Source organism: Hyperoodon ampullatus (assembly GCF_949752795.1).
Source record: "Hyperoodon ampullatus genome assembly, chromosome: 6".
Taxonomy (NCBI): domain Eukaryota; kingdom Metazoa; phylum Chordata; class Mammalia; order Artiodactyla; family Ziphiidae; genus Hyperoodon; species Hyperoodon ampullatus.
Window position 1 is genome coordinate 75,801,775 of NC_136919.1, and position 11,809 is coordinate 75,813,583.

Consider the following 11,809-nt stretch of genomic DNA (forward strand, 5'->3'; position numbering starts at 1 on the left):
CCCCCCCATCCAGGCTGCCACATAACATTGAGCAGAGTTCCCTGTGCTATATAGTTAAGTCTTTGTTGGTTATCCTTTTAAAATATAGCAGTGTGTACATGTCAATCCCAAACTCCCTAACTATCCCTCCCCTCCACCCTTCCCCCCACCCTGTAACCATAAGTTCATTCTCTAAGCCTGTGAGTCCGTTTCTTTTTGTAAGTATGTGCATTTGTATCACTTCTTCTTAGATTCTGCATATAAACGATATCATACGATACTTCTCTTTCTCTGTCTGACTTACTTCACTCAGTATGACATCTCTAGGTCCATCCATGGTGCTGCAAATGGCATTATTTCATTCTTTTTTATGGTCGAGTAATATTCCATTGTATATATGTACCACTTCTTCTTTATCCATTCCTTTGTCGATGGACAATTAGGTGGCTTCCGTGTCTTGGCTGTTGTAAACAGTGCTGCAGTGAACGTTGGGGTGCATGTATCCTTTCGCACCATGTTTTTCTCCGGATATATGCCCAAGAGTGGGATTGCTGGGTCGTATGATAGTTCTATTTTTAGTTTTTTAAGGAACCTCCATACTGTTCTCCATAGTGGCTGTACCAATTTACATTCCCACCAACAGTGTAGGAGGGTTCCCTTCTCTCAACACCCTCTCCAGCATTTATCGTTTGTGGATTTTCTGATGATGGCCATTTTGACTTGTGTGAGGTGATATCTCATTGTAGTTTTGATTTGCATTTCTCTAATCCTTAGCGATGTTGAACACCTTTTCATGTGCCTCTTGGCCATCTGCATGTCCTCCTTGGAAAAATGTCTATGTAGGTCTTCTCCCCATTTTTTGACTGGTCTATATGTTTTGATGATATTAAGCCACGTGAGCTGTTTGTAGATTTTGGAGACTAAGCCCTTGTCGGTCACATCATTTGCAAATATTTTCTCCCAATCTGTGGGCAACAGGACACTTTTGTCTGACTCGGCCGGTGGGTTTTAATTGGTAGGCCTCTCAAAGGCAGGATTTGTTGTGGGTAATAACCATGTTTCTGATGCTTGCTTCAGAGTACATTTGTTTTAAGAAAAAAAAAAAAGGCAATAAATGCCTGTTAGTCGTATTTCTTTATGAAAGGCACATGGCTCATTTTCTGACTCAATAGTTGATGTTCAATGATGTTAGGCTTTGCAAAAAGATTAACTCATCTGGATGCTGTGTTCCACATGGAGAATAAAATTTTGACTTACGCTCCTCTATTGATTTTTTTTCTGATACAAAACAGCAAAAAAGGGGAAAGTTTAAGTACAAAATTTATTGCAGGAAAGAGATTAAAACAATTTTCTTATGTAAACCAAAATTACATTTGTCTCACATGACTACCAGTAGTTGGAAAAACCATCTATTACAAATTCAAACTCTGGACGATAGCCCAGTTATAGAGCTTGTTCAGGTCAGTGAATGTGCTCAGACCCCAAGGAAAATTTCAGGATAACCATCTCAGTAGAGGAATAGAAAGAGATGACAAGAGAGAAATAATAAATCGCCTTGCTAATAAATGACCGCCTTCCTGTTGGACAACCATGAGTGACCTTCATGTCCAGTTATGTTCTTGATGTCAAGGATTCAAATCACAGATGCCTAAAGTCCTGCTTTGTGTAAAGGAACCAGGATTTCCTTTTATGGCTTCCTGTGTATTTGTCAGGACATGCTTCATCTGAGCACTCAGCAATAACAGGGAAGAGGAGGCTACGGAGGCCCCATCCCATCTCTACAACCCTTATCCTCTTGAAAGCTCTCCATCCTTCCCACCACTGTCCAAAGCCCTCCTGTGCCGGTTCACCAAGGCTGTCTGTTATCTTTAGGAACCATCTTTCATCATCAGTATAAGAATCAGATGAAAGGAAATTACACCAGGAGGTGAGGGCCAAGCTCCTAGGCAGAAAACAGAGGGCTTATTTACATTTTAAAAGAGCAGCCAGACTGTTAACCCTAAAGCAACCTTTGCTGCCTCTCTTTAAGATAATGCTGCAACCCTGGGGCTCCACTTCCTGTTAGCGCCCACTTCCTCAAGTGGGAGACAAGTCCAAACTGTTCCCTGGGAGGAGGAAGTAGGACAGGATTAGCACAACCTAGCACAAAAGTGTGAAGTCAATATGTCTTCCCATCCCCCCCTAGGAACCTTTCTTCACCCTCCTGGAAATAACTGTATGTTGTTGGAGAGGTTTCTTAACTTCTCAAAGTCTCGATTTATGCATCTGTAAAATGGGAATAACCATAGCACTTATCTCTGAAGGCTATAATGAGGGCTAAATAAAAAGTGTAAAAAGTTCATAATACAGTGCCTGTGATATAAAAGGCATTCCCCAATTGTTAGATATTAATCCCAACATAAAGTCCTCACTTGATCGGGGAGGAAACTGAGGCCCAGAGAGATGAAGTTTCTTGCTCAAGCTCTAAAGCATCAGGCTGCATCTCCTCCCACCATTCTGCCACCTGATTTGTCCTCTTGTATTAAAACTTATAATAAGATATAATGAAGCTGAGGAGGAATCACTGGGCTTTAAAATAAATGTCCTAAGTCTAAAAGTGCCTGGATCTGTATCTTGAGACACAAAGGATTTCCTGTTAATGATTAAGGTACTACAATATAGTCTCCTTTCTTTCAAATCCTAGAGATTTACAGGGGGGTTCACTGAAATATATGTGTATTTTAAAACTTTTCAAGATTTATGTCCAATTCTGTATTAATACAACCTATGGCTAGTACAAATTCTTTTTTTCCTGAATCCTGTGTATGATGAATTTTTAAGTATTCTCTTTATTCAACTTGAGTCTCTAAGAAGTCTTATCATATATGCTTGTACAACCATCCCGTTCTTAAAATACTCATTTAAGATTTTGTACTTGAACCATTTTGAAAGCAAATATTGAAGTCACTTTCCTTTCACATAGAAATAAAATACACATACTTAACATAAAGTCATTCAAAATAACATTCATGGGGCTTCCCTGGTGGCACAGTGGTTGGGAGTCCGCCTGCCGATGCAGGGGACGCGGGGTGTGCCCCGGTCCGGGAGGATCCCACATGCCGCGGAGCGGCTGGGCCCGTGAGCCATGGCCGCTGAGCCTGCGCGTCCGGAGCCTGTGCTCCGCAGCGGGAGTGGCCACAGCGGTGAGAGGCCCACGTACCGCAAAAAAAAAAAAAATAATAATAATAACATTCATGGGTTCCAGAGGCAAATCTCTTACAGTGTGAATTACTGTGTCACTCTGGTAAATGAGGATAACTTCAAAGCCAGCCAGCAGAACCCACAATTTAAATGATAATGACCCTTCATTGCCAGCATGCTTTCCCTTTGTGATTATTGGTAACGCAGTACATGAAGGCACGTGGTGTCCAAGCAGCATCTATTCCTCCCTTTGGGGGGTCTAGGGGATGGGAGAGGAGAGAGAACAGAAAAGCTCTCTGTGGAGCAGAGCTCTCACAACACTTTTGCAGTCCAAAAGTTCACCTGGGTTGGGATCCTGTGAAACGTTTGCCTGGTGCCGACCACACCCTTCCAGGGCTCCACTCTGCCCTTGCAGGCCAAGCACGTGTGCGGAATTGCATTGTTGTCACACGCAGCATCCCCTCTGCAAACTCTCATGTGGGATCACTGATGTGGCTTTTCCTCCCACAATCCCTGCCTGGGTTTATTATTAGCAGCCGCATCCCATGAGGGTGCCTCATGAGGGCTGGAGAGCTTCCCCTGCTTCAGCACTCTTGGTTTTGCCTTTCAGCATCCTGCAGTGGCGTTGCTGCCTCCACCCTGTCTGCTACAGACTCGTCATAGGATGGTGGGGCCTCTGGGTGGGCATCACCTTCATCCTCAAATTCGAGGCCCATCTCTGTATACGGAGGTGGAGGAACACCCGAGGTCTCTTGCTCTGCAGGACAGGCTTGCTTTTCAGCGTCAAGACTCTCTTCATAAGCGGGAGGATAAAAATCTGGCCTGGGGGACAAAATGCCACAAACATACATGTGTTATTTAAGTGGTTCATGCCAAAGAGGCATATGTCTGCCTCTCTCAGATCACACTGTGTGAAGTTAAACTGTTAAGAAACATTGATTTTGAAACAGATGTTCTTCCCTGGCATCACCAGTTTTTTAAAAATGTGCTGCTCTTCCAGCAAAACCCTCTTTATCTGCCGTTGGACGTGTGCCTCTATACTCATATTTTTCCCGTTGGGTTATTCCAAACTATTCCCTCTCTCTTACTCATTGGAACCAGAGACTTTCAATGTGAGATCCTTATCAGGGGTAGGAGACATGGGGGCCTTGACTGTGGAGCATCTCTCTATCCAGTTATTTAGTTCATTCACATCTTTGTCCCCATTCACACACATCATCTTCTACTCGATTGCACTCACTGTCTCAGATCCTCACAACCAACAAAATGGTGAATGAAAACCAGCTCCATGAAGATTCCTGAACTATATCAGATGCTTCTCTCTTTCCTTTCACTCTTTCAATCAGCTAGTCCGCCCCTCCTCCCGCCGCCATACTTATTTCTCAAACTATTTCAACGGACAACTTTATGTAGATTTCAGTAGTGGTCCTTTCCATGCCAACAGGCCAATGGCTAAAGGAGCCATTCATGCCAGAGCTGATGTACTCATTGGGAATCTTGCCCAGTGTTGCTAATTGCTAAATCCTCTGGCTTCTCCATCGTCAGTGGGATTGGGGGTGGCGTGGAGGTGAAGAAGGGAGAGGGTGAACTTGATTTAGTTGTGTATTTATGGAGTGAGTCCTTTCAGTGCCTACAGGGAGTGTTTGTGGTATGTAACCACAACAGAACAGGGACTGCCATTTGTAGCCACAGCTCCATTCCAATGTTACCAGGCCCAAAACCAAAGAGTTGAAGGAGCTATCTACTGTACAGCATACATCTCAGCCTTCGCTCAGAATAGCCAAGGCTGTGCCATGGGGCACATGTGTACAGGCATTGAAGACAGAAAGTTGAGCTGTTCCCTGGAGTGATTTGAGAGGCTCCAGGATGACTGCTGCCTGCCCCCATGTCCCATCCACTCCTGCCATCCCCCAGCCTCCCCACACTGCTTCCCATTCCCAGTGTCCTGAATTCCACCATTGCAGACCCCTTTGGGTACCCATTTTGAATGCAAATGCTTCTGAGAAATGTAACTTAACCATTTACTGACTTACTAGCCATTCTGAGTGGGCTGGGCATCTATTAGATGCAGCAGAAAGAGGCAGTAAAAGGGAGGTGTCGTGATACCATAGTTTAAAGTATTTCAGCACAGACAGTGCAATATTATGCATGTGTTAGTAAATTAAGCTACATCCTAAAGGCAATCAGTTATTCTTATCAGGAATTCACACTCCGGAGGCAATCATCTAACATTTATACCAAAAAAAAAGAAAACCATCACTCTAGAAGCATCTTCTACAATCACTTCAGTTATCTTTAATTTTTTATCAAACCCAGAGACCTTGCAGTTAGTATCATAAACATTGGAAATGGGTTTTGGTCATTGTAATTAGTATCTTATTAATTAGCATAACCATGTCAAAAATCAACTGTCATGGATAAAAATCACTTATATTCAAGGTACACAGAGTAGCTAAAATATTGTTTGGCTAAAAAGTTCGTTCGGGGTTTTCCATAAGATGTTACAGAAAATCCTGAACAAACTTTTTGGCCGACCCAATATCTTAGATGAAGAGAACAAAAGAATTTATGGAGTCTTGCAGACTGTACCTTAAGGATGATATCTGAGGTTTTATCCCTAAATGATTCCGTGTTCAGCCAAAAATTAGGAGATTTTTAGTTGTCCGATACTTACCATAAGGTTAACTGAAATTTTTTTATTGTGGTAAAGTACATATAACATAAAATTTACCACTTTAGCAATTTTAAGTGTACAGTTCAGTGGTATTAAATACATTCACATTGTTTTGCAGCCATCACCATTATCCATCTTCAGAACTTTTTCATCATTCCAGACTGAAACTCTGTACTCATTAAGCAGTAACTCTCCATTCCCTCCTCCCCCGGCACCTGGTAACCACAGCTGTACATTCTGTCTATGAATCTGACTGCTCTAGGTACCTTATAGAAGTGGAATCATATAATATTTGTCTTTTGGGCTTATTTCTGGCCTATTTCACTTAGCGTATTGTCTTCAAGGTTCATTCATGTTATAGCTGCATCAGTATTTCCTTTCTTTTTAAGGATGAATAATATTCCGTCTTTTGTACGTACCATATTTTGTTTATCCATTCATCCACTGATGGATATATGGGTTGTTTCCACCTTTTGGCTATTGTGAAGAATGCTGGTATGAACACTGGTGTACAAATATCTGTTCAAGTCCCTGCTTTCAAATATTTTGTCTATATACCCAGAAGTGGAATTGCTAGATCAAGTGGTAATTCTATATTTAATGTTTTGAGGATCCTCCATACCACAGAGCAGCTGCACTATTTTGCATTCCCACCAGCAGTGCACGAGTTTTCCAGTTTTTCCACATCCTTGCTAACCTTGTTGTTTTCTGCTTTTTTGATAATAGCCATCCTAATGGGTATGAGGTAGTAAGGTTAACCAATTATTACCTCTGGAATATGAGTGCCTTGTCTCAGGGAAATCTTTCACGCAATGTGTGATGAGAACACCTAAGACTACAGAAAGCTGGGACTTCACTGAGTTCATGAAGAGATTATATAGCTGATTTTATGCTTGCTTGCTCATTTGTTGTGTGACAGAATTTGGTCTGGGACTTGCTTTCCTTACAACCTGGTAGCCAGGTTATGAGGAATAACTAACCATCACCTGCCTCTAAGGACAGCTCCCATGATACAACAAAAGAAAATGAGTTTGGCCTCTTAAATTGGCTTTGGTGGGTTTTTCAGTGGTGATGGGAAAAGGGTGGTTATTCTCTGGCATAAATTCCCTCTACTTCACAGTTTTCCCCAGAGGCAGCACCATTCTTCCTCATGTCTAATCCCAGAGTAATTCCCTGACAATAAAGCTTCAGTTGTAGACACATAGCCCCATGGGACGTGTAAGTTGCTCCCCAGTGGATTAGAAGCCATTGACCTTTTCCGGAACTCAGCCCCACCTCAGTGCTCCCCAGTCCTCTGGCTTCTCAGCACGTACCTGTCCACTGTGGCCAGCGGCAGGGCCCCCTGAGCACCGTACTGTCTGAGCACACGGCTGAACACCCCTTTGCTTTCACTGGCCTGGTGGAAGGTGCTCCAGAAAATTCCACTCAGAAGGATCACAAACCCCAGAGGCAGAAGCAAATAGGCCAGGATCAGGTTCCCCTGGCAGTTGAACAGGGAGCCTGAGGAAATGAAGAAGGCCCCCAGGCAGATCATCAGGAAGCCCGTCAGAAGGGCAAAGGCACAGAGAACTAGACAGGTTCTGTTCTGCATCCCTGCTCCTTTGGAACCCAACTCCCTGCCCCTGCCACTCCCCTGCTTCCCCTGCTCAGAGAGGATGCTCTCATTAGCCAGCTGTCAGCTTTATATGCTCTGGGACCAACTGGCCTTTGGACAATTAAATGAAGCAGGCACTTAGAAGCTATTCATTAACCATTGAAAGTAACTGTAATATCCTTGGATGATTAACCTAAAAACACAGCATTGTGTACTGCAGGAAGGAGTGGCAGAGCTCTCTTGGTCTTCTGAGCTGAATGGGACCCTAGGCTGACCCCGGTTATTTGAGGGAAGGTCTCCCATCCTTTGATTAAAAGGATCTCTTGATTCCCATCGCAGGAGATTCCAAAGTAATGCTAGAGAAATTAGCATTCCTTGCTGAACTCTTTTCTTTGTGGTTTGGCAGGGAGTCCTTTCCTAATTGCTTCTTCCTTTTTCTGTCCTAAAAAGATAATTGTTAAGGCTCTTACCATATTTGTCTTGCTTCTCTCAGTGATTCTCCCTTTATTACCCTCACATTAGAATGTTGGAAAGATTCCAAGAAAAAAGCCCAGGGGTGAACTCCCTGATTCAAAGGGGAGTGTCAGCAGGAGGGGGAAGAAAGTGCTATGGAGGAGGATTGTGATCTACAGATCTTCAGGAATGTGAGGGGTTTTCTGAGGATGGTTGTAAATGGTAATAATCTGGTGACTTCTGCTCTGAGTCTGATTTTGTATCTTTCCCATTGTCAGGCCCGAATGTTGAAATAATGTGGACTCCTAGGGTCATTTCTTATTCATACATAGGTGTTAGATACATTTTTTTGTATCTAAAAAAAAAATGTTAGATACATTTTTTTGCTTATTGCTAAACCACTGGCCACCATACTTGGCTCAGTAGAAGTATTTAAACCAGATCTCACCGTCCCTGCTCTCAAAAAGGCCACAGGTATTTGATAAAAGAGCATTCCCTAAACATGTGTAGCATGTTTCCACCTCCAGGAAAAGCAAATATGTATGAGAAGTGCTGCCTGTTCAATCCTTACCCTCCCCCCAACATATCTTAGGGTTTCACAGAGTGCACTCAAATATTGAAGGCTCTGAAAAGTCCTACAATTTTTTCCCTCACAAAATACATATTAAATGAAATTTGTTTTGGTAGATGCTGCTAAAAATTGTTCCCTGTCCTCTCCTCTGTACCATTGCTCTATGTAGCACTGCCTTAAAAAAATCTTTCCAGAACCAGCCTTCTGTTTTCTGTTTGGAATTTGTTTCTTCCATCTTGTCTGTCTTTGGTTTAGACACCCTACTCCAGAGCAGGTTCATGCTCTGATTCCTTCCTTTTTTATTTGATGCTTTGACATGTCCCTGCCAAAAGTCTCCTCCCAGAGGGACTCTGGATCACTTTTGTCCAGAAAGGTTATCTTCTGTTCCTCTTTGATACTCCACTACTGCATTACTATTCTTTTCCATTTACTATCCCAATGGAAAAAGCAGTTCTTTGTGCAGTGCCCTAGTAGAAGTTCCATGTACACCCTTTAGTCTCATACCCACCACCTCCTCAGCTCTACTATCATGTTATGGGCTAGGAGAAAGAGAGAAAGTCACCGGATGAAAAATAATATACAATCCTTCCTCATTTCACCTCGTAACCTCTATCTTTATTGGCTTCAATCCTTATCCTCACCTACTTTCATCTTCTAATCTTGATATTATCCTTGTAGCCTTAAAGCAACCCCTTCTCCCTTTTTCTCCAACTGTTTCTTTTTTTTTGCCATATTCAAAATTTTAATCAAATGTATGTTTACTTCCAGTATCTAACATGCCAATTTATATATATGTATATTTTTTAATTTTTTAAAATAAATCTTTATTGGAGTATAATTGCTTCATAATACTGTGTTAGTTTCTGTTGTACAACAAAGTGAACCAGCCATATGCATACATATGTCCCCATATGCCTTCCCTCTTGAGCCTCCCTCCCACCCTCCCTATCCCACCCCTCTAGGTCATCGCAAAGCACCGAGCTGATCTTCCTGTGCTATGCGGCTGCTTCCCACTAGCTAACTGTTTTACATTCGGTAGTGTGTATATGTCGATGCTACTCTGACTTCGCCCCAGCTTCTCCCTCGCACTCCGTGTCCTCAAGTCCATCCTCTATGTCTACATCTTTATTCCTGCCCTGCCACTAGGTTCATCAGTACCATTTTTTTTTTTTAGATTCCACATATATGTGTTAGCATATGGTATTTGTTTTTCTCTTTCTGACTTACTTCACTCTGTAGGACAGACTCTAGGTCCATCCACCTCACTACAAATAACTCAATTTCATTTATTTTTATGGCTGAGTAATATTCCATTGTATATATGTGCCGCATCTTCTTTATCCATTCATCTGTCGATGGACATTTAAGTTGGTTCTGTATCCTGGCTATTGTAAATAGTGCTGCAATGAACACTGTGGTACATGACTCTTTTTGAATTATGGTCTTCTCAGGGTATATGCCGAGTATGGGGATTGCTGGGTCATATGGTAGTTCTATTTTTAGTTTTCTAAGGAACCTCCATATTGTTTTCCATAGTGGTATCAATTTACGTTCCCAGCAGCAATGCAGCAGGGTTCCCTTTTCACCACACCCTTTCCAGGATTTATTGTTTCTAGTTTTTTTGATAATGGCCATTCTGACTGGTGTGAGGTGTTACCTCATTGTAGTTTTGATTTGCATTTCTCTAATAATTAGTGATGTTGAGTATCTTTTCATGTGCCTCTTGGCCATCTGTGTATCTTCCTTGGTGAAATGTCTATTTAGGTCTTCTGCCCATTTTTTAATTGGATTGGTTGTCTTCTTGCTATTGAGCTGTCTGTATATTTTGGAGATTAATCCTTTGTCCAATATATTTATTATTAGCATAAAGAATGTTGTACATCCCTCAATGTGCAGTTCTTTGAGCACTTTCAGTTAAACTTACAGAAAGGTAATCTTCAGTTCCTCTTTGATACTCCACTACTGCATTACTATTCTTTTCCATTTACTAAGTTTACTAAACTTACAGAGGAGTTCTTAGATCCAAATGGTCTTGAGGTTGACAGATTTCTAAAATGACCCCTGGAGATCCCTCCCTCCCGCTATCCATGTCCTCTTGAGTGTGGGCTGGACATAATGACCTGATTCTAACCAATAGAATATGGCAAAGGTGATGGGATGGTACTTTTTTTTTTTTATTAATTAATTTTTATTTTTGGCTGTGTTGGGTCTTCGTTTCTGTGCGAGGGCTTTCTCTAGTTGTGGCAAGCGGGGGCCACTCTTCATCACGGTGCGCGGGCCTCTCACTATCGCAGCCTCTCTTGTTGTGGAGCACAGGCTCCAGGCGCGCAGGCTCAGTAGTTGTGGCTCACGGGCCTAGTTGCTCCGCGGCATGTGGAATCTTCCCAGACCAGGGCTCGAACCCGTGTCTCCTGCATTAGCAGGCAGATTCTCAAGCACTGCGCCACCTGGGAAGCCCGATGGGATGGTACATCTCTGATTAGGTTACAAAAGATTGTGACCTCTGTCTTGCTAGCAGACTCTCTCTATTGCCCTCATGGCTTGCTCTCTTTGAGAAGGAAGCCACCATATTGGAGAAGCCCACATGACAAGGCAGCTTCTGGCCGACAGTCAGTAAAGAACTGAGGCTCTTAGTCCCCCAGCCAGTGAGGAACTGCATCCTGCCAATGACATGAAAGCCTTGCCCAGTTGAGCCTTGAAATGACCAGACCCTAAGCAACACCTAGATTGAGAGAACTTGAAACCGAGGACCCAGCTAAGTCATGGCCAAATTCCAGACCCACAGAAACTGTGAGATGATAAGTGTGTGGTGTTTTAAGCTGCTAAGTTTTGGGGCAATTTGTTAGGCAACAATGGGTAACTAAAACAGTTCTTTAGAACTTGGAAACCAGAGGAGACAATCGGTTTTATGTGTTTACCCAGTAGCGAGCACATAGAAAGTGCCCTATCAAAGTCAGCTATAACCATCTTCACCATTATTATTACTGTCATCACTGCTGTAAATCCAAAAAGCTGGGAAAGATCCAGGATTTCCAACTGAAAGGTCTGCACTAGGACTTGGGTCCCAAGAAAAGGTAAATGGTAGAGCCCCTGAGCTACAATTAAGTATTAGAGTAAGGAGGGATAAAATTCTCATTGAGAACTGCCCCGAGCACACATAGGGTTGGGCTTCTTTGTTTTAAACCAAAACTTGAGGATTAGTCAGGCTGGGCATTAGGACAGGTCAGGCCTAGTTCCCGTGATCACATGAATATCTTAGTAAGGAAGTATCTCTATATTTTCTCTCCTCTAGTTCCAATAAAGGGTAACTAGAGCCTTATATTTTGTCAGATAGGTTTTTCCTCTCCAACACCCTTTA

The 11,809-nt window shown here is 42.6% G+C and overlaps 1 protein-coding gene across 1 annotated transcript; it reads right to left on the reverse strand.

Moving 5' to 3' along the window:
• Positions 1-3,743: 3,743 nt before the first annotated feature.
• On the reverse strand, positions 3,744-7,498 carry TMEM252 (transmembrane protein 252; the record flags this gene model as incomplete). Its single annotated transcript, XM_079705855.1, has 2 exons — positions 7,147-7,498; positions 3,744-3,981 (listed from the first exon to the last, which is right to left on the reverse strand). The coding sequence occupies exons 1-2, from the start codon at positions 7,422-7,424 to the stop codon at positions 3,744-3,746; spliced, it is 516 nt and encodes a 171-aa protein (XP_079561981.1). The 5' UTR covers positions 7,425-7,498.
• Positions 7,499-11,809: the final 4,311 nt, after the last annotated feature.